This window comes from Sceloporus undulatus, chromosome 4 (assembly GCF_019175285.1).
Source record: "Sceloporus undulatus isolate JIND9_A2432 ecotype Alabama chromosome 4, SceUnd_v1.1, whole genome shotgun sequence".
Lineage (NCBI taxonomy): Eukaryota > Metazoa > Chordata > Lepidosauria > Squamata > Phrynosomatidae > Sceloporus > Sceloporus undulatus.
In genome coordinates this window covers 66,823,777-66,847,433 of record NC_056525.1, presented here as the reverse complement: position 1 = coordinate 66,847,433, position 23,657 = coordinate 66,823,777, and the positions used below count along the sequence as shown (strand labels likewise).

General features: G+C 37.5%; 1 protein-coding gene across 1 annotated transcript; it reads left to right on the top strand.

Moving 5' to 3' along the window:
* Positions 1 to 380: 380 nt before the first annotated feature.
* STK38 (serine/threonine kinase 38) lies at positions 381 to 23,434 on the top strand. The gene is made up of 14 exons (XM_042462018.1): positions 381 to 548; positions 2,868 to 3,003; positions 7,761 to 7,812; positions 7,951 to 8,073; positions 9,842 to 9,925; positions 12,058 to 12,181; positions 14,004 to 14,158; positions 15,550 to 15,652; positions 16,303 to 16,364; positions 16,926 to 17,043; positions 17,374 to 17,497; positions 18,534 to 18,629; positions 18,818 to 18,912; positions 19,859 to 23,434. The coding sequence occupies exons 2-14, from the start codon at positions 2,873 to 2,875 to the stop codon at positions 19,987 to 19,989; spliced, it is 1,398 nt and encodes a 465-aa protein (XP_042317952.1). The 5' UTR covers positions 381 to 548; positions 2,868 to 2,872; the 3' UTR covers positions 19,990 to 23,434.
* Positions 23,435 to 23,657: the final 223 nt, after the last annotated feature.

The window sequence follows — 23,657 nt, the reverse complement described above, 5'->3', positions numbered from 1 at the left end:
AGTGTGTTTCCCTATGGATAAGTATTCCCCAATGTTTCCCTATGGGCCAGTCATTCCCAGGGTTTCCCTATGGGCAAGTTCTGTCATTTGCTTTAGCGTGTCGCTAAAGAGGGCAGTGCAGTCATCTAGTTGGAGCTGCGTGGGTTCGAACTAGCAACCTTGAGGCTGCAGTACCTGCGTTCAACCGCTGCGCCACTCGGACCCCTGTCTTCCGTCGCATTTCCTCATAGACACTCCCATTTCACACACACTTCCCGCCGTCGAAAGACTAGAGAGGGAGAGATTGGCGCATGCGCGTTGCCACCCAGCCGGGCCGAGAGCAGACGCCGCTCCTCCACAGCCCGGGCCAAGGGAGCGCCTGGGCGCGCATGCGCAGTGTGCAGGAGCAGTTTCTAGTCCAGGGGAGGGATGAGGAGGAGGAGGAAGGAGGAGAGGGGCCGGTTTAGGCCTCAGGGAGCCACTTTCTCCCTCGCCTTCGGGGCCTGAGGAGGAGTTGGGATTCGGGGCTCCTTGTGGCGACTCCCAGACCCAGGAGAGGCGGGATCCCGGTAAGTCCTGCTTAGTCCCGAAAGCCTTTCCTAGACTTAAATCTACTTCCTCAGATGCATGTGGATATAATAATAATAATAATAATAATAATAATAATAGAGATCTTGAAGCCCCTTTGAGACTCACTGAAAGAAAGAAGTTGGCAGCATGAGCTTTCCTGGACCAAAGTCCTCAGATGCATTGCTCTTAGAGACTAACACGGCTATATCCTTGAGCCCTGAGGCTGAGAGAGTGTGACTTGCCCAAGAAGACCCCCTTGGTTTCCAAGGCAGGATTCGAACCCTGGTCTCCAGAGACATGGTCCAACACTGAAGCCACTGCACTCAGCCATAGAGACCTCCTGGCTCTCAGGTTTGCCTTGAGGCGCCATAGCTCAGAAATGACTCAAAGACATACAACAGCAACAAACAACAACAGAGCCAGATGCCCAGCCTCATGCGCGATTTCCCACCCCACTCGGCATGTAAGCTCAGCTAACTTAGGTCCAAAACACGCTGCAGAAATAATCCAGTTTGAGACCGCTTTAACTGCCCTGGCTGAGTGCTAAGGAATCCTGGGAATGGTAGTTTGTTGTGGCCCCAGAGCTCCCTGACAGAGAGAAGGCTAAATATCTCACAGAACTACAATTCCCAGAATCCCCAGGCATCGAGCCAGGGCAGTTAAAGTGGTCTCAAATGGGTTTATCTCTGCAGTGTGTTTTGGACCTTAATTTGGAATTAACTCCCCAAAGCGCATGGGGCTGCAACTGCACTTAAAGTGTAGCAATGGTGCAGTTTGACGCTGCTTCAAACTGCCACGGTTCAATCCTCAATCCTTGGATTTGTAGTTTTGTGAGAGATTCAGCCCCTTCTCTGACACCTCACCAAACTACAGATCACAGGAGTCTGTAGGATGCAGCCATGAGAGTCAGAGCATTAATTCCACCGTGTGGATGGATACACCCTTAGCTTAGCGCCCAGTGTGTTTTGTCTGTCAGCCCACATGGGAGAAGACTTTGCCTTCAGTTCACACAGCGACAACTCTATTTTTTTGTTATGTGTCATTGTGGTTCTCATCAACATCATCGTTTTATTAATAGGAACCTCTTGCTGTTGAAAAGGAGCTACAGTTGTCCTGCATTATGCTGCATGATGTAATTTCTTCTCCCAAAAAGGAGTGAGACCTTTTAAAACAGACTGGCCAAAATAAAGCTGCTTCTGGTCACTTTGGAGGTATGCTGTTTAAATGATGCATGCGTACTAAGAGTCCAGAAGTTGCGCCAAAGCTGTGTTCCGATCCTTAGGACTGGATCATGACTTTGGTGCGGCTTCTGGACTCTTAGTACGCATGCATCATTTAAACAGCATACCTCCAAAGTGACCCAAAGCAGCTTTATTTTGGCCCATCTGTATGGGGCCTGGGTTCGAAGTATAAGCTACTTCATAAAAAGCACAATTTGAAAAAGTCTATCCACAATGTGCTGGGTTAATTTGAGGAAAGCATCCAGTTAGATTTTGTTCCAGTTGTTTCTGATTTACAGTGACCTGAAGGCAAAACTATCACAGACTATTCTGGGGCTGAGAGTGTGTGACTCTCCCAGGGTCACCCAGAGGGTTTCCGTGTCCGAGTAGAAAACCAAACCCTCATCTCCAGAGTTGTAGTCCAGCGCTTAAACCACTAAACCACATTGGCTCTAGATTAGGAAGACTTTAAACACAGTTACACATCATGCATTCATTTGTAACTTAACCTGGTTTGTAAGCAGGTTGGTTTGTTGCAGGAGCTGCATGATAATAGCTTGGACCTTTATTCTTCCATTTTTCAAGGAAAACTAATTCATAGGCTGCAATTTTGTTCAAATCTTTGTGCCCTGTCTCTGAAAAAAGAACTTGCATAGGATTGGGTAAAGCTAGTAAGGCTTAGAATCAATTCACGTTGAAATAAATGGGACATATAGCATGTTCCTGTGTATTTGTACATACAGGTAGAAGTAAAGTTTAACAGGTTGTTAGGATTCTAAAGACCAGAACTGAAAATATGGAAGACTTAATATGTGTTAATACAACCTGTAGCTGTAACTTGGAGGCATAACTGTTATCACATGTCTTTCCTTGTTCATAACTTAAGAACATAACAGGAAGCCTGACTTGTGCAATACAGTTTGTAACACTGTGGTCTTCTACTCTTCTTTTAGTATTTAGTGTGGCTTACTGCTTGTGGCCATACTTCATTTTTGCATTGCTTTGCTAAGTTTATTATAAATCCTTCATTTAAATCATCCTATGAATTGTTGTTTGGAGTTAGAATTATGTTCTAACTGTTTTACTCCACCTCCTTAGAAACCATGGCAATGACTGGTCCAGCACCTTGCTCATCTATGAGCAACCATACCAAGGAGCGAGTTACAATGACAAAAGTGACGTTAGAAAATTTCTACAGTAATCTGATTGCACAACATGAAGAAAGGGAAATGAGGTAAAAATCCCAGCTGCATGGATATTGAAAAAGTGCTGTTTTTGTGATCTCATTTACAAAAAGCAGGTGCACCAAATGTACTGGATTTATCTTATCCTTGTTGACAGTTCATTATAGCACTTTAAGTCTTCGAAATTCCCTTAGAATGCCTTTTAGTTACAAAGCTATACTGTACTGCTCTTAGACTACTTTACTGTCTTTTGGTGGTTCATTTCAGTCAGGGCTGCTTGATGAAAAAGTAGTAGAAGCATTTTTGTGGAATAAAACTTATTTTCTTCTATCTAGTTTATTATTTCTTTTGATTTCACTATGTCCGGTATAAACACAATTTATGTTGCAAAACACTTGGCTTAGTAGAGCATGATCATCAAACCCAGCTTTTCCAAACACATTTTATTGCCTTTGCTGGATTTCACGGCCTTTACAATCTTGTATTTTATATTTATTTCAAAGATGTTTTAACTGTGTTTTGTTATAAGTAATGACCATCAATTTTAAAAAAATGCATAAAAGCAAATATTCCAGTACAGATTTTTTTTTTATTTGAGATATTTAATACATGTGTTACTTTTTAGTCTAGAGAAGAATTCCAAATGACTTGAACAACAGCAGGAATAAGAACATTATGCAATAATACAAGTATTAGAGAAGCATCATGTTCAGTTTTAAAATGAAAATGATTTTAGTAAAAAAGAGTGTGGATAAGAAAAAGGTTTTCACATGGTGTCACTTCTTTTATGCTGGTCTTTGACCATAATAAAGTATATATTCTTCTTCATATAAAATGTTCACCTGTTACTTTGAACCAAGACTTGTTGCAGACAGACTTCCATTTCTTAATTTGGGTATTAAAGTCTTCTCAAATTGCAGTTAATGGAGCACCTTTAGAATAAATAGTATATTTCTTACAAGACTCTACTCCCAGTTACTACTGTACATTTGTGAATTGCCACACGCTACTTGCTTCTATGGGGATATCATTTCACAATACAGTCTTTGAGAACTCAGAAATCCTAACAGCACCTTGCAGGACAAACACAGCCAAAAGATAATCTTCCAAAAATGTAGTTGCGTGCTTACCTTATTCTTGTTCTGTGTTTATTCTTTTCTTTCTCTAAGTAACTCAGGTCCAAAACACACTGCAGAAATAATCCAGTTTGAGACTGCTTTAACTGCCCTGGCTCAGTGCTAGGGAATTCTGGGAACTGTAGTTTTGGGAAACATTTAACCTTCTCTATCACAGAGCTCTGGTGCCACAATTCCCAGGATTCCCTAGCACTGACTCAGGGGAGTTAAATCGGTCACAAACTGGGTTATTTCTACAGTGTATTTTGCTCCTGTCTGTTTTATATGATTGTTTCACATCCTCCTATTTTATTCTTTGCAACTCTGAACACTGTCTGTCTGGTGATTGTCTCACAGGGTTTTGTAGCTGGAGATGCACATTTTTGGATTCTCACTTCTTAGTAAGAAAGCTGATCATAACACAGAGTTATATTTTGGAATATATTTGTTAAGATTTCTTTTCTTGCAGACAGAATTAAAAATAGGATTGTGCTGTTGCTGATAATGATCCGTCTTTGGTGGAGCTGTAGTCTCTTATTGTCAGACTATCAGTTGAAGATCAATATTATCTAAATAGGATTATTTTTTGCTTTAAAAATTAGACCATATCTCCTAGATCAGAGAGAGGCAGTGTGCTGCCCATTTGAACCAGTACTCCAACTGGTCTTTTGTGTGCTAAAGAACCTTATTTTAAAAGAGTGAGGTATCTGGGAGTGCTTCAAGTGAAGCACTGGCCTCCAGACAAGGTTTACCTTTATTTCCTTGAACACTTGTGGCTCCATGCAAACACAGATGTTCTGTGGAAATAGACAGCAGTCAGCTGGTGGCCAAATAAGAAGGAATGCCATTGCCACTCTTTGTTAATGCATTGCTTGAAGATGGATGGGTCAGATTAGAACAGGCTGAATGGTGTTAGAGTAAGACCTTGGAGGGCTACTGCACAGCACAAAAAATTCAGAATCTTAATGTCCCCAAATGCACGAGTCACTTCTTATTTTAATAAAAGGCATTTTTGGCACAGAGGTGGCTCAGGAGGGGCTAGAAACATGCTGAAATTGCCCAAGTGGGTATTTAGGACATTTTGCCCATCCCTGGTTTAGAACAATCTGCACTCCCCATTATTTATGCTCATCAGTCTACCTTTGTGTGACCTAGATGTTTTGTTACATCCACCGCAGCAGCTTGTGAATTGTCACATATTGTTGGAAAAAGATTCGAGACTTCTTGTTAGATGCTTGTTTGCCAGGAGGAAAATGTGTATGAGATAGATGTGACAATGAAATGTTGATTTAAAATGGGAAACATGTCATTGAATAAGCATGAAAAATAATTATTTCAGAAGCACATAGCTGAACCCTAAGCCTTGTCCTTTTCATAAGAGAAATTTGTTAATTCTCTAGAATTTGTTACTCCCACCCACTGTTCCACTCTTGGAAATAGTAATTGAAGGCACATGTTCCTTCCCTTTCTTTCCTACCCAAGCACTTCTATCTGTTCACATGTCCCTTCCTTCCTCTCAGTAACTATTATAGCACATGTCTGGTAAGGAAGAGCACTGTGGCACATTAAGGGCCATGTGAGACAGCATACAAAATACAGTAGTAGTTTTACTGTAGCCTTTTTTTCCCTTTAGGAGGAAAGCATGTAGATCTCCTGCTGGCTTTTTGTGGCTTTTAAAAGCCAGAATAGGCAGTTGGTATATGCTGCAGTTCTCTTTTCAGCTGGGAAAAGAATGCTGTTGAGGCTGTATATCTAGGCCTTAATGGTGTCTGTTTCCCTCGGGTAGTTACTACTCATTGTGGGCAAGTTGGTGCATGGCAGACTGCAGTATTATATCTCCACTTGTCATTTCTGCCTTGGAGGAGCCACTTTCAGGGTCTTCCCAAGTTGGAAGTTTAATGGGCTTTTCAATGAAGAGTAGTGATTGAGCAAATGCTTTCCTAAAGATAGCTTGTTCACCACTTCCTGTTTTCTACTGCAGTGTGCAGCCATGTTAGTTGTGCTAGGATACACTTCCAATTTATACAGAATAATAGTTTGGCCCACCATGCTTAATTAATGCAATGTGTATTGTATATACTCATGAAAAAGTCTAGAAATTTTAGTTACAAAATAATCCAAAAAACTGAATTGACTTATCCACTCTTGCCTTTCACCATCCCCTGGTGAAAGGCAAGAGTGCCATCTGTCCTGGAAGCACTGAACCCCCATTTAGTTTCTTATCCATCCAGCCTTTAGTTTGAGCACAAATAATGATGCTTGCTGGAATTTTGTAAATTCTTTGGTATTGTTTTCCTTTGCTTCATCCTTTAGATCCTTTATTACATTCCTCTAAGTTTTACCGTCGACTTATCCACGAGTCATAACAAAATTTATAATTTTGGCTCCAAAACCTGCCCTTGACTTATACATGAGGTCGACTTATAGTCGAGTATATACAGTATATATCAAGATTATGCCTTAGAATCTTTTGCAAGTTGTAGAGAGTCCCTGGGAAATGTTTCCTGAAGCAACTGAATTAGTGAATTTATTGACTTCAGAGACTGGAGGTCCTTGACAAACTGTTCTTCAGGTACATGCAACCTACTCCTTTTATTTCCCCTTAAAATTTTATCCAGCACTATGTTTATTTCTATATGCTTCTTAATTTCCTTAGAATTGTGATTAAAATCTTGTCTCATTTTTTTTCATAATTAAAAATTCCAAAATGCCTACTTTCATTTATTAATGATTGATAGTTTTTGTTTTTATATCCAATTCAGTCTAAACATGCTTCAGAAATGTGGTTTTTCTTGTCTTCAGTTTAGTCTAAGCTGTTTCAGAAGCACAAGAGCCTCACCGTGACCCCCTCTGTGCTCTGGTGTGTAACGGCTGCATGATGTAACCAAGACAAAGCTTTGTGCAGACAAGAGGACAAAGATGTAGCCCTTGTTATTGCAACTGTGTTTGTTCTTTTTAAAGTAGCCCTGAACTGGAAATCTCAAAATCTGATCCTTCAATTATAGTTTGATAAAAAGTATGTGTACAAATGTCAGGTTTATTAAGCATGCAGATATAGTCAGAAAGAGAGGAACATGGTGCCTTTTTAAACAGAAACTCAAATGTTGATTATATATTTGGAGAAGTCCTGACACCATTTTATCTTTTTAATTACATTTTTGTTGAATTAGTACAGAATTATAGCTTTGATACTATACTATACACTGCATCATCCACTCTGTGCCAAGATGTGGTTGTGTTTGCACTGTGGATTGCACTTCCCTAGTTTTTCTACCTTCTTTTACATGTTTTTTTCCCTTCACAAGTCCACTTTAAACCAAAATAGCAAGGTGATTTATGGCTGACTTACAGTAGATCTGATAGCTTTGTAAAAATTGTCTGTTGCATAATAATTGCATTGGTCTCTGCCCTGTCTACTCTTATATATGCTTCAAGTTAGTTGTACTTCTCTTTTTTTTTACCTGTTACAATACAAAAGCCAAATTATTTGAATGCAGCCAACAAAAGCAACATAAAATATGGTATGAATAAATATGCCAGTCATTTCACAGAAATTTGAAGCATTTGTCCTCGTTGGTATGTAAACTGAGAATGGGGATGTAGCACCCAAAATTATAGTGCCCATTTTTTTCTATACTGTTATATTTGATATCAGAGACTTCTCTATTGACAATCTTTTTTATGTTTTTCAGACAAAAGAAGCTAGAAAAGGTGATGGAAGAAGAGGGCTTAAAAGATGAAGAGGTATTGCATGTATTTTAAAAGTCTTGTTTTGTGATAGTGTCTTTTCAAAAAACTATTCAAATAAGCATTCATTGTGACTGATTAGTTTCTAGTTGTTGAATATATATTTTTTATTTTTACTTTAAAAATAATTATTAGAAAAGAATGAGAAGGTCAGCACATGCCCGAAAGGAAACAGAGTTTCTGCGCCTAAAAAGGACAAGACTTGGATTGGAAGATTTTGAGTCTTTAAAAGTAATAGGCAGAGGAGCATTTGGAGAGGTAAGTTCAAACTGATTTGAAAAAAAAAACAACCCTCACTGAAAACACATAGACATCAAACTTCTGCCCTTCTAGACTACTGATCATATCCAAAGCATGTCTTATCCTCACATAAACAGAAAAATATCACTACATAATTTGCTTTCAGTGTAGGCATTACATAAGCGCTAGCGATGTTTGCACTTTTGAAAATTTAATAATCCTCTTAAGCAAACAGACATCTGGGCATTCTTGATCTCTTATTAAGTAGAATCCAAGTGGGTGGTTTTGTTGATAGATTTCATTCTGTCAGCAAAACAAGGAGGTGGATTTTGCTATCCCCCCTAAACTATATTGCTAAACTTCCAAAGGGTTAAAGCACCATCTACACTTTTATCTAATGTAAAGTCAGTGTGGTGTAGTGGTCTGAGCTTTGGACTACAACTTTGGAGACCAGGGTTAAAATCCCTGCTTAGCTGCGGAAATCCATTGGTTGATCTTGGACAAGTTATACTGTCTCAGCCTTCGGGGAAGGTACACATTACTCTGAACAAATGTTGTCAAGATATCATAAGTCAGAAATAACTTGAAGGCACACAACAACAAAAAAGAGGGAGAAAGAAATGAAGTTCAATTGCACTAGCAGTTGAGAGCCAAGCCTAAGAGCTGTGGAGTCAGTATGCCAAACCTTTGATTCCAACTCCAGTTCCTAATAATAATAATAATAATAATAATAGGATTTATTTATATGCCGCCCAATCACTGGGAATCCGGGCGGCTTACAACAAAGGGGATAATAGACGGTTCCCTGCCCTTATTCTCCTATTGACTCCAGCTCTCTCATAATGGCAACTGTATAGTAATTGGCAAATTTGCTGCAATAAAATGGCTGCATAGGCTAGTTAGATTGATAGAACATAAAATAATTAAAATTTCTGAACATTTTTCTTGAATTTCTATGAAAGTAAACAAACTAGATATGTACAGTCAGCCCTTCTTATACACGGATTTTTATACACGGATTCAAACATACACGGTTTGAAAATGTTAAAAAAAAAAGTATAAATTTCAAATATCAAACCTTGATTTTCCATTTTTTATAGGGAACACCATTTTGCTATGGCATTATATTTAATGGGACGAGCATACACAGATTTTGTTATACACGGGGGATCTTGGAACCAAACCCCAGCGCATAACAAGGGTCCACTGTAATAAAATTTTCAAAAGGCAAGCTATAAGTATAAAATTATATATTCACCATATATTGTTATAATGTTTTTTAGTTTTTATTTTTAAGCTAGAGTCAGAGTTGGTACATTTTTACTCACTGACTCCACCCATAATTGCTTCCAACTCTGATTCTGCAGCCCTGGCCAGAGCAACATTTGTCTTATACTATAGCATACAGTTTGACAAATGACGTGCAGTTTTGTCATCATATTTGTTAATTTCCCATATTCTGTATGTAGTTATTTACATGTTGTATTTATTTCAGAGAATTAACATCAATATCCTGGTGGTTCCTCTACAAGTCACATAACAATAATGTGTTTTTGCCAGTCCTCTGACCCTGCATTGTTTTTGCTATCTATGACATGACAGCTGACGCTGGTTATGCCAGACTAATGTAAGGGCTGAAGGCTGTATAATTCAGCTGTTCTGCAAAGAGCAGTGATGCTCATTTCCACCACTACCCCACCCCCAATATATGTCCTTTCCATATATTACAAACAAAATAGCTGAATGGGATATTAATGCATGCATTGTTTTTCTAAACCACTTCTAGGTGCGGCTTGTTCAGAAAAAAGACACAGGGCACGTATATGCAATGAAAATCTTGCGTAAAGCAGACATGCTTGAAAAAGAGCAGGTAAATACAGAGTATAAATAGTAATGCTAGCACATTTTTATTCTTGATGATTAATTAACGTGGAGTTCTGCCTTTTTGTTAGAGCCTTTAAATTGATAATACAATACATTGAATATCTATTTTTATGAGAAGAATTGGAATTCCACGGGAGGATAACCTTCAGAGTAAAGAAACCATCTTGGTAATTACCAAATGAACTGAATAATAAATCATTTTGATAACTTTACAGTTCAGAGATATTCTTGAAGATGAGTACTGTGGCTCTTTTAATAAAAACCAATTGATTTCAGCATCAGCTTTTTGTGGATTCCAGTTCACTTCTTCATAAACCTATCCTAAAATCGGTTGGTTAGTCTTAAAGGTATGACTAGACTCCTTTTTATACTGAAACAAACTGCTGTAGCTGGAAATTACTCAGGATTAAGCAATTCTTGCTAGACTTAGTAAAATGTATTTGTAGAAAACCTACAAATTATGGGATTCTAAGTATCACCTTAAAACTGTAAACATCAAATGCTGAATAGATATATCTTGATTCAAAGTTTCAGTCATCTGTGTCTGAGAACGGAATCCAGAATTCTCCCAATAATCTCCCCAGGCTTTTATTATTATTAATAATAACTATTATACTTTATTTATATAGCACTGTAGATTTACACGGCGCTGTACATAAAAAAAATAAAATGGATAAAAATGAAACCTGCCAATGGCGTACATTCTTTGATTTGTTTTTTACTCATGTGAATAAATTCAGATGAAAATTAGTCACTAAGCACTCTTTCTGTCTCTTGGCTTTTTAAAATATGCAGCACAAATTTTGTCAGGAACTGCTTACCTGTATATGCCCTCTGGCTCCTTATTTAAAATAGGGTGAGCAATGTACATCATATAGACTGCATGTAAGTCTTGCAGTTCACAGTTTTTGACCCCACAAAATTGGGGAGCAGGGCATAAGGAGAGTCAGAATGAGGTGTGTGTCCCTTTGAGATTCTGTTTAGGTAAATGCAGTCTCAGGACTCAGAAAGTTGTCCATCCTTCACTTGTCCATGTGGATGCAAGTATTATGTATTTTAGATATATACTGTATGCCCGTGTCATATGTGGGCGCGCTTTATGCAGCTTTCAGCATATGCTGAAAGCCGCGCGGGAATGAAGGGGCGCATCTCCATGGTGCGTGCTGCCGCTGCGCAATCACATGCATGAGCCCCATTCATTTAAATAGGGCTTGAGCATATGTGGAATTTGCTTTACGCGGGGGAGTCTGGAACGGATCCCCCGTGTAAAGCAAGGTTGCACTGTATTGTGGTGCTGTCCCTTTCAAAAAGAAGATGGAAAAATAACTGACAAAGTGATGCAAAAACAACCAAATAAATGGATGACAGTATCAAGAAATCTATGCAAAGCGTCAATGTACATTTTAAAAGTTTATAACTAAAAAACAAATCTCAGCAACCAAATGATCCAAAGTCTTGTATCAAAGAATAGCAGAACATCAGCTCAGTAGGAGGTAATCTAATCTACTGAAGCAGGAGGGGTTCTGTGCTGGGAGCTGCTAAAAAATTGGCAACCGTTTTTATGCAAAAGTTTACCAAATCTCAGACTGCATAGTCCTATATGAGAAGAGGCAGTCCTTTACATAACATGGACCCAGATTACTCAGGACTTTAAAAATGTTAACCAGGACTTTGAATTATACCTAATGGTAGTCATGCTACCATTAAGCAAGTGACTGCATATGTGTTACTGCATTTTAAACATTATACCAAATGTCCATTCATTCTACATGCCATCTGGGTTAAACTGAGTCACTTAATTGAATTGTTGTGCCTAATGAGAGAGTTCTGCCAGTCTTTCATTAAAATAAGTACTGTTCACACTTGAGTGAATAGGGCTAAAGAGCCAGTTTCCTCCATTTTGGCTTCCTTTAGTACAAGTGAGAGGTAGTGCCAGTGCTGCTGATCTTGCAAGTCTTGTTCAGCTAAAATAAAATAACATCATCATCCCTGTTTAAAAATGAGCTACTGGCTATAGTCCCTGGAGATCTAGCCAATATGTGAAAATACATCTTTCATTACAAACTTAGTTTAAAATGAAAAGAAAATTTAATTTAAAATGTGTTTATCTCTTTACAGGTTGGCCATATTCGAGCAGAACGTGATATTCTAGTGGAGGCAGACAGTTTGTGGGTCGTAAAAATGTTCTATAGCTTTCAAGATAAGCTAAACCTCTATCTAATTATGGAGTTCTTGCCTGGAGGTAACTATTCTGAATAATAGGCTACTCCTTTTATTCAGAAACTGCTATAAAATATTACTTGTGCATATGACTACAATAATCTGGGTGCAAGCATTCTGATTATGAGCTGTTCAATGTTTGCTTAGGTGACTAATGCATTACAAAGTGAACTTTGTCATGATCTATGATCAACAATCTGTATGGGGCACAAATGTAGTCCCTAAAAAATCACTACTTGAGCAGGGAGATGTATTCTCTGTCTATAATATAGGCTGGAATTCACCACTGCATATCCTAGAGTTGCGCATTCATAATTGATTTGTAGGGAACATGTAGGGATTGTAAAAGGCCCCAGGTCCTGTTTTACTGGGCAGCAGCTGCTGTGAGCTACAAAGATATCTTCTCTTATTGATCAGAAGACAGTAGACTGATGTTCTTATGCTCTTCTGCAAGAAGGGCTTGCAACAATGATCCTGCTTTTGGCTGTCACATTGGGACTGTCACATTGGGAGTGGGGTAGGAACACGGAGCCTGAACACTGCAAAGCTGTGATTGCGGCAGAAAGGGTGCCCTTTTGCTGGCTCAAAAAGGAGCAGCATTTTGCCACCACTTTTTGAGTTGCAAGTAGCTGGATTGGGGCTGCTGTGTGCCCATGCTCAAAGGGGTAGCATGAAGCTGTCCCTTCAGGGCCGTCTGTTTCTGCTCTAAGATGCTACTTTTCTACATAATTAAGGTAGCTAAGTAGCTGTTCTGGAATACCGGTCAGCATTTTTGGGATGTGCACAAGTATATTTTAGAGAAGAGAAGCAGAACTGTTTTCATGTAAATGTCCTGACAATATTATTGCTCAGTAATTACTTTTTCAGAATCATAATCACTAATCTTCCATTTTCTAGTCTTTTACTTAGAAGCAACAAAAATAAATTGAGGTTTCTTATGCAGAAATTTGGATAAAATTAATATTTCTTTAAACTGCAATTATTAGGATTACTAAAATGGTTGGAGGAAACATTCTAACATAATTGGTGAAATTTAGTGTATATTCATGATATTTTAAAATTATAGGTTTGGGCAAGCATAGACGTTTTCAGAAATAATGGTCTAAACGCAGTTATTATTAGTCCCAGCTAGAGTAAACCCACTCAGTCAGTTGGATTTACATAAGTGTTAATTTACCATTCATTAACTGATTCTACAAATCTACTCAAGATGAGATGAGCAGTTGCATGTAGGTCAGTGAGTTGTAAAAGCACAGTACAACTAAAAACTTACAAAAGTGACAATTAAAATGGAATTAAAATATTACAATATTAAAACAGGCCATTTGTTTAAAATAGAATACAATTTAAAAAGATAAAAGCACTTAAAAACATATACTTTAAAACAATAGAACATCTCCAGGATGTTCATTGAAAACTCTTTTAAATGCCTGTCTGAAAAGGAACGTCTTAGCCTGCCAGCAAGACAGCAAAGAGAGGGACATTCTGGTCTCCCTGAGAAGAGAATTTCAGAGTCTGGGGGCAGCCACCAAGAAGGCCCTGTCTCGCATCCCCACAAACCGTTCTTGCAATGGTGCGGGACTGAGAGAAGGGCATCTCCTGAGGATTTCAGAGCTTGGGCCAGTTTGTACAGGGAGATACTCAGGAACTGACTTTTTAGAGAGACTCACATTATTTGTATAGAGAGCAAAGGAGTACATGAAATTGTTCTGGGAAGGGAGAATGTAATGCACAGGACACATTAAGTGGGTCTTAGAATTTAGACGGAGCTGAAATCTTCTGAGAGTTATACTACAAAAGAGATGAATGTAACCTTCTTTTTTTCTTATCATCTGTACATATAGGAGATATGATGACATTACTGATGAAAAAAGATACTTTAACAGAAGAAGAGACTCAGTTTTATATAGCAGAGACTGTGCTAGCTATTGATTCAATTCACCAGCTGGGTTTTATTCATCGTGATATCAAGCCAGATAATCTTCTTTTGGACAGTAAGGTATAAGTATTTACAGGCTAGCATTTTCTACTATTACTCGATAGAAGTACAGTAATTTGTATCATATTATGACATTACTGTTTTCTTTGGAAAATCTTAAGAGCTTGAAATGGAAGAATATGGTTAAGCAACCAGCTTCATAGGCTGAAGCATCTCTCCCTCAGAAAAACCTTATTATAATAAAATAATAATAAAAAAATCTATGACCAGGGAAGGCATATTTCTACAAACATACAATCCCTAGGAATCCCCTCTGGCATTGAGTACAGTGGTGCCTCGGGTTACGAAATTAATTCGTTCCGCGGCCGCTTTCGTAACCCGAAAAGCCTTCGTAAGCCGAATTGCCATAGGCGCTAATGGGGAAAAGCCGCGATTCCGTGCGAAAAAGCCGAAAAAAGCACCAAAAGTTTTTTCGTAACCCGAAAAAACATTCGTAACCCGGAACAATGATTCCCTATGGGATTTTTTCGTATCCCGAAAATTTCGTAACCTGGGTATTTCGTATCCCGAGGTACCACTGTACCTTCCTTTAGCCCAAGGGAGAGAATTTGCAGACTTCCAGATGTGGCTATTCTGGGTTTAGTACATGAATCAGAATTCAGGTTTTAGGTGTTACATTACATTATTTTGGGCTGTGAGTTAAATGTTCTCATGTGACTTGCATATTAAGTATATAGCTGGATTCAAACATAACAACATCAACAAGCTTTCTTTCTGTTCTTATGTTCCACTGGGTGATCTTTACAGAGTTGTTTCTAATATGTGTCTACTAAAGAACTGCTAAGCAGTTGTCAATTCACCATTTTCATTTTTCTTAAGTTCTGCAGAAGACCTACTTTTATTCACACATGTAGGTTTAGTTAATTTTGTCAGTATAAATATTCTATGAATAAATAACTGTATAAAGAAACATTGATATATGCAAAATAGTGTAAAGAGAACCTCAGTGTTCCATGTGACTGGGCAAAAAGCATAACTGCAGTCATCACAGTGATAGTTCTCTGTGCAGTGCAGCTTGCACATTCAGCAATGTATGTTAATTACAGATAGAGGAATTAAGCTTTTGTTTGTGAACTAGACTTAACATTAAGCACAAATCTGTAAAGACTGGCTGCAGTGAATGCATTTTTTTTTCATTCACTTTTCTTTCAGGGACTTCATATTTTACTCTCGTAGGAAGTCACTCTCTTGTGAGCTAATACATTCTGGGGACATTCAGCTTCCCTTGAAATCTTCTATAAACATGTAGCTTTTTGTTTGTAGTGCGTTAAGAGGTAATAAGAAATAAACCATGTTTTTCTTTTACACCAGATTTGTGTATCTGAAGTGTTTACTTGTTTTTGTTTTATATCTCCTGTTTGTTTTTGTCTTTTGTTTTCCATGACATCTAGGGCCACGTGAAGCTATCAGATTTTGGTCTCTGCACTGGACTAAAGAAAGCACATAGAACAGAGTTCTATAGAAACCTGAGCCACAATCTTCCTAGTGACTTTAGTGAGTAGTGTTAATGTCATTATTTTCATGAAAACTTAATATTTCAGCAAAAGCTGAGAAAATCACCAGTTCCCCTAATTGTTGAAATAACTGATCTGTGAGGGATAACTCTCTGCAAGATGATTTTCTGTTCTCTCAGCCTTTCACTATTCACTATTGAGCTTTGCTGAAGGAACATTTGGTTAGAGAAGCATATTTTTGTTCTTCTGCGACACAGATATTTTATTTCTCTACTTATTTTTTTTAAGTGCTTCAATTAGATATGGCTTACATGAGATTAAGCAGTTTTAAAAGAACAGTTCTTGCCCTCCTGGTTTATATCTTAGAAACATGAAGCATGAGAAGAAAGGATACAAAAGGAAAGCAATCAAATATGGACACTAGTTGTTAAAGTTACATAGTTCCAGAGCTTGAAACATTGAGTTTAAAAATAAATTTGATTCTGTAAATCATTAGAAATTATGAGATTAATTTATTGCTACTAATACTAGCAACTGAAATAATTTAATTAAGGCACTGGGAGTCATAAGAGAAAAGTAAAAAACAGTTAAATGTTTAAAAAACCCTGTTCCATTTCAACATATCAATAAAGTAAAGCAATTAAAATTGAAAGTAATTAAGAATGTATCTCCTTTTGATTTTGTTTTCAGCTTTTCAGAATATGAACTCTAAAAGGAAAGCAGAAACTTGGAAAAGAAACAGGCGGCAATTGGTAAGTACAGTTTGTTTATTTTTACACACTTTTGTCCTTCTTTCAAGGCACAAAGGTTCTCAGAATATATTTATAGGAAATTTGTCACAAAGACAGTCCCCCTGTTTAGTTTACAAAAAATACAGCACATGTGGTCCACAAGATTGTAAGAGGGGAAAGCAAATTCAGGGACCTACCTTAATTTCTCTCATAATGACCTGCTTGAACAGAAAAAATATAGGGAGAGGAGAAACTTTCTGGACTTTGGTCTCAGGAGAGCTGATGGAAAGGCCTTATAGTCCCATCTCTTTTTCAGTTGCCACCTCTAAGCAGAGATTGTTTGTTTAATTGTTATGTTCAAAACCATAAAAATAACATTGAACGAGACTCTAGAAGAGCAATCACAATAGGAGTTGCATCTTTCCATGTCCTCCCCTCTTGAAAGAACATGTTTGCAAACCTGTTCATTGCTGTTATATAACAAAAATAGTTTGTGTTGGATAAATTATGTTGGAGATTTGATCAGTTTCTTCAAAGTTAAAATATTTCTGAAGATAGATTAACAGATGTTTTTGTTTGCAGGCCTTCTCTACTGTGGGAACTCCAGATTATATTGCCCCTGAAGTCTTCATGCAGACAGGCTACAATAAACTTTGTGACTGGTGGTCACTTGGGGTCATCATGTATGAGATGCTGATTGGTAAGACAAAACATATTATGTCTAAAAATCAAAAATATAAAAAGTGTATAGCTCTTTTGTCTCTCCTCAACTTTTAAACATTATGTAGCATTAGATCAGATTGGGAAATGTTTGGCTGTCCAGCTATTTTGTACTTAGCAATATATCATGTTGGCATGGAATTCTGGGATTTGAAGACTGAAAGTTCATCATACAACTGCATTGGGTCTAACTTCTTATCTTGATTTTGATTTGCAGTTATAGTACATGAACTTAAAACAGTTTGAAGTGGTAGGAAATGACAGCTAAGCATAAATTTTATTCGTCCTGACTTTCAGTACTTACTTCTAGGTTACCCACCTTTCTGTTCAGAGACACCACAAGAAACATACAAGAAAGTGATGAATTGGAAGGAGACACTAATATTCCCTCCAGAGGTTCCAATCTCTGAGAGAGCCAAAGATCTTATTCTAAGGTACCACATCAGTAATTGCCCTCAGTATGTTCTTGGAGTATGATATAACCTGACTTTTTTGTGTTTTCATTGTACGGAATTACAAAATTTATCAGCATTCAATCTGTAGGAATATGGGTTGTCATTTTATTAAGTTTTAAAAATAATTTATCTGTTCTGTGTCTTGAAACTGTCACAGAGGCATGCTATCATTCAGGATTGTAAATGTTCATGTTCCCTTTATGCGGCATACAGCAAAAGCAAAACTGTTTCCCGCATTTCATAGTTCTTTTTTTACTATAGATATATTTAATTTGAGCCCACTGCATACTAGAGACTACATAGGCAGGTGAGATGTTTCAATTTAGATATCCATAAAGAGCCCCTCAGTCAGCCACATGACCATTACCATTTCATTGACAGATTAATGAGGAATAAGGCTAACATTGTAAGGCAGTGTGGTCTAGTAATCTGAATGCTGGACTAGAACTCTGAGAGATCAGAGGTGCATCTGTACTCTTAAAAATAATTGGCATCAGTTTCACTAGGGCTACTGGGTGTTGCAGTGCAACAGTGTCTGGAGGACTGCACAGTTCCTGCCCCTGGAGTAAACAATAGATCCAGTAGCAACAGCAGTGCTGATTGCCAGATCCTCTTTTTAGGATTTGAGGCCTGCCCTAGAGACAACTCCACCTAGTTTGAAATAAGAATTCCTCTATAATGCCAGAAATTCCATTTCCCACTCAGTATGTAGAGAGGTTTTGTAGCACCTTTGAGACTAACTGAAAGAAAGAAAGAAGTTGACAGCATGAGCTTTCATAGACTAAAGTCTGCTTCCTCAGATTCATTCTGAGGAATGCATCTGAGGAAGCAGACTTTAGTTTACGAAAGCTCATGTTGCTAACTTCTTTCTTTGTTAGTCTCAAAGGTGCTACAAGATCTCTCTACATACTGATTCTACAGACTAACATGCTCATATCTTTCATTTCCCATTCCGTAATTTACTGTTCTTTTTCTATTTTTGAATTTTCCATGTTGCTTCTTTTTCTGTATACAGGTTTTGCTGTGAATGGGAACATCGAATTGGTGCTCCAGGTGTTGAGGAAATTAAAACAAACCCCTTTTTTGAAGGAGTTGACTGGGAGCATATCAGGTAAAGTATCCTTTTCTGCCAGGAAATGAAGTAATGCCAGCAATGAAGTAATAGGAGACGAGATTAGTCTGTGAGAGTTTATGAGCAAGACAGCGTTTGAGCTTCAGAAGCAGTCATACACTGTATTTGATACTGCACTCGGGATTCTTCTTGGACAGTAAACTTAATCAAGATTTTTTTTTAATCAGAGAGAGACCAGCTGCAATACCTATAGAAATCAAAAGTATTGATGATACATCAAATTTTGATGAATTCCCAGAATCGGATATTCTTAAACCAGCAGGTAAGTATTTTTATGGCCTTTTTCAAATTTCATTTTTGTATGCAGTGTAACTTTCACTTTTCAAGCTCTGGGCATTTCATTGAAAATAATCCAGTTCTGCACTTAGCCCTGTTCTGCAAATCCCTATGCTATTACTTCCTTTCTAAGCTGGCTTTGTAAAAAAATTTTGAGGAGCTCTGTTTACTTCAGAGTTATATACACAGAGTCAGTATATTTTTCATATTGTTCAGTATGCTTTTAAGTTTGATGGATTCAGTCCAGAGAAAAGGTGAAGAACAACACTGATGGATGCTGGCTTTCTGCTTGTGAGTTTCTCCACCTCAGTTTTGAGGACTACATTCTACATTACCTCTCGCCACACCACAGCTCAGGTGTGGGGACAGTACAGACAGATCCCCTGATCCTTAAGGAGAACTTTTTTTTTTTGGATACTGAGTGCGTAGGGGAATAGAGAAGATACTTTCTTCCAGTTCTATTAAGTATGCTTTTCTTGGGATCCAACCCACTAAGTTTAAGTACAGTTAATTGTTAGATTGTTACCAAATCTCTTGAGGCCAAATTTTGAGTTCTTTTCCTGTTTGTGATCTTATTAAATAAGATCCTCTTGCTGCTTGTCTATTGCGCAATTGCATTTTTGGGTTACAAAAATGTCATGAAGTAATCAAAGTTTTATTTTAGCCTAAAGCAATCTGGTTAATGACATGAAATATGAGGAAACATGAGATAAGGGGTAGAAGCAGATCTAATTCATACCTTTGTTATGTGCCAGATTTTATGGCCTTTAACAGCATAGGAATGTTGTATTTGTTTTACATGTATCTATCTTTGAGACATGTGCATGCCCAGGAAGATATCATTTAGCAAGTATAGAACATGCTTAACAGAACATACTTTTTCTTAAGATATTTCATTATTAACCTAATGTCTGTATGATGCTTTTCTCCAGTGACCACAAGTAACCATCCAGAGACAGACTACAAGAATAAAGATTGGGTCTTTATCAATTATACATACAAGCGTTTTGAAGGCCTGACCGCTCGAGGGGCAATACCATCCTACATGAAAGCTGGAAAGTAGTGACTCACAGTAGAACTTCTGGGCCTTCATTTTAGTTTGTCAACATGTTTTCTTCTTCTGCACTTCAAAGCTTAATCTGAGTGCTGTGAACTCTTCAGAAGAATGCTGGATACCATAATATACACTGTGTTTACATTACAGTGGATTTATCTATGGAAAATTTCCACATACTTGTTGTCTGCCTTTATTGCAGATTATATGTCTTCTGGCTTCAGTTAAAATTCTTAAGACTGTTACTTCAACAAGAGGGAAGAGAGAATTAGCTTCTATTTAGTAACACCACAAAGCATAACATTACTTTATTTTTCCTGTGTGTTCTGTCTTATGAGTGCTTTGTGAAAGTACAGCACTCTTCTAAGGGCTATGGTATTATAGAAGAAACAGAGCAATAACTAGTAGGTAGTCAAAACTCCCAGCAACTTATCCCACAGGTAGGCAAATCCTATATATTGCCTTAAAGATCACTGTAGTGTTTTATACTTTGTTCAAAAGCTTTTTGGATATAGCATCTGTACAACCCAATGATAGCCTCAAAACCTGCTGCACTTTACTGTTATTACTAAAATAGTGAACTTAAAATATTAAGCTTTCCCTTACAGATTTGTGGAACATTATTCTTTTTATAGGCAATGTCAAGAGGTAATTTCTTGGAAAAGTTGTTCTATGTAATTATCTTTCTGCAGAGAAACAGATCACTGATAACAACTGTATAAGCTCACCGTAGTTAATACTGTAAGGAGGCCTTTTGTAAAGTTTTGACAGTAACAAGGGGAATAGGACTTCCTCTCTCTCCTCCCTGACTTCCAAATTTAACTAATCAGAGCTAGAAAGTTACTACAAGCAGCAAATGGTAATGTGTAAGGTTTTAACTAGTAGGATATGATACTTGGAGCATCATGCTTCTGAAGCATGGGAGGCTGAGAGATAGCTCTTAAGTGCCTTTATGATACTACCTGTAGAGAACTCCTATGGTAATGAACCTGATTGTTTAAACTTTCTGTGTGGTGTAAGTCCACGCTGCAGACTCTTGTTTCTTGAGTGGCTTGATACTACCTTAGAGTCATTCTGACTATCCATCTGAATCCCTGCCTTTTACGTTTCTGCGTAATAATACCATACTGCCATTGTTGAGTATTCATTCACTTGCTGTCCTATGAAAGTAACCATCTTTGAACTATACATTATGACTTATTTCAGATGATAAGCTCCATACAAAAGTGTTGGTTGTGTAGGAGGAAATCTAGTTCTTGTAAAAGCTCAACAAGGAAACCGTAGGATGAGGTCTAAAATGGTTTGGGCACTTTTCACATACATCAGTGATCAGTTTATCAGGTGATTTTATTTTAAAAAAGAAGTTTTCCTTTAGTAAGATACTGTGGCAGTTTTATTGTTATGCAACTAGGCTAAAAGCCACATAAATTCTTAGTTCTTAGGTCAGATTTGGGGACTAGGAGACGTTGGTCAAAGATCATCGTATCCTCTGCCTTTAGAAAATTGGTGAAGCTTGGAATGATAATACAATTACAGATACCTCAGTCATTCTTACAGAACATAGATTTTTTTATTCTAATTCATTTCTGTCCTCATCCTTTCGAGTTCATGGGGTAATTTCCCCAGAATGTTAAATATTAGTAAAGAATGACATATTTGTAAGTACTGCTTTTCATGCATCCCCTAAATGGTCTTATATGCAAGTCTAACATATGTCCCCTATCTTTTTCTTCATCATTATTACTATGCCATCATTTTGTGTTGTCTATCTAGATACTTCTCTGATCCTGAGAGCTATGACTTAACCTGTTTTCTAGATGCAGAACTAGATAGAAGCTTCAGTGCAAAAGATAATAATTTTGCATATAGCCTTTGTCCAAAAATGTATTTAGAAAAAGGGAATTAACTCTTGGTCCTCCTTACACCACCTTTTGTGCCTAGTTTGCAGTTTTTACTGTGTTCCATTGACGTGTCCCATCCTTGGTGGGACTAGAGTTTTGCTTACTTGCTAGATAATGATGGGTTTAAAGTTACATTTCTGGTGCTTGCTGAAATATGTAGCATTCATAACTGGTGCATTTTTAAAGCCTTAAAAATGTAGAAGACAAGGTTACCTAGAGAACAAACCAGTCAATAACTTGCACAAAAGGGAAGAAAACATTGTTGCATTTCTCTTTAATGTTGTGTTCTGCATTATGATGATATAGCAAAGCATTTCTGTGCCACAGTATGACAACTCTTGAGTGCAAGTACTGTATGTCATGAGTAAATTGGATTATAGTACGAAGTGTGACTGCCTTGTACTGTTGGGAATTTTTTAAAAATCTACTTAGTGTGTTGTAGTGTAGAATGAATGGACCACACGGTTACATACAAGTCTAGTCTTGCGTCCTTTAGTCTCAGCATCAGCCACAATCATATTTGATTTGCCTGATATCACCAAGTATTCTTGATTGACCTGAGTGTAAGTTACTCACAAATAAGGACATTATGCATTTACAAACTTATAGAAATTAGATGTACACAGCAGCTTGAAACTTAAAGTCTGATCTGATTTTCTTTTGTAGAACTGTGCCCCCACATGCAAGCATTATAATTTGAATTTTTGTGGCTTTTTTAGAACACCAAATAAGGGGTGTTTACCAGACAGACCATATATTTGCAGCTGTGGTGTTGATGCTCTCTTAACCACAGTTAAGGGAGTAGTCCACATGTCTACAATAATTTTTCTCCGTCCTTTCTTAACTATAGTTAAACATTAGGTTGATAGTGCCATTACGGTAAACTAAATTTCTATTTCAACTTTGATTTGAAATCATTACCTAAATTTGAGTTAAAGCAGGAACTCTGATAAACTTTAAGTGTCAGTGTTAATGCTTAACCACATTTCAGGCAGGTGGGCAGAATCCATGGTTGGTTCCCAAACGTCTATTTGTTTTTTCTATTATCTTGCCCTAGCCCAGTAAATTATGTCAGGAAAGGTCACTGTTTTTCAAGGATGACGCACCTCATTTTATGAAAGCAATATCAGCACTAATAGTCAAACAATTATCCAGGATATTGGTTATGCAAGTATATATGTTCTGCTATGCTCTATTAAGTCAATCAGGTATCTTTGCAATATAGCCCCTAAAAGCTGCAAATGGATCCAAATTGCATAGGAGGAAATAAATTTTCCTTACTCATATTAATGTAAGTAATGCTGCTGGTCATGTGTCATTCCTAGCAGAGTATTGCACTTTTAGATACAGATTATGTGCCTGAGGTCTGCCTTACTTTGGCAGGTGAAAATTGACTTTTTAAAATCTGAATGCAGCTGGTTACTAATGGAGTGTAAAACTTGGTGTACTTTGTATGTGATTCTTTGATTTTTGTGTAAAGACCAACTCATTATGGAACAATCTTTGCATTCTGACAATTTAAAATTTCTTTTCAATAAATGTAGTTTTGCTAATGGCTTGGAAGTTCTTTTAACTAAAAAAAGTACTGTATTTGCAGATCACAGAGGTAAACTTAAAAGTGTGCGTGCTAAAATGTATCTGCTAACTATCTTGTTTAAGAGAGACTAGAAGAAATAATATAAGTAATTGCAAAAACAAAGAGTATCTAGTTAGGCAGAGGCAAAAGAAAAAGGATAGAGGATGTTGGATGAAAGGAAATACTAGGCTTGTGCAGAA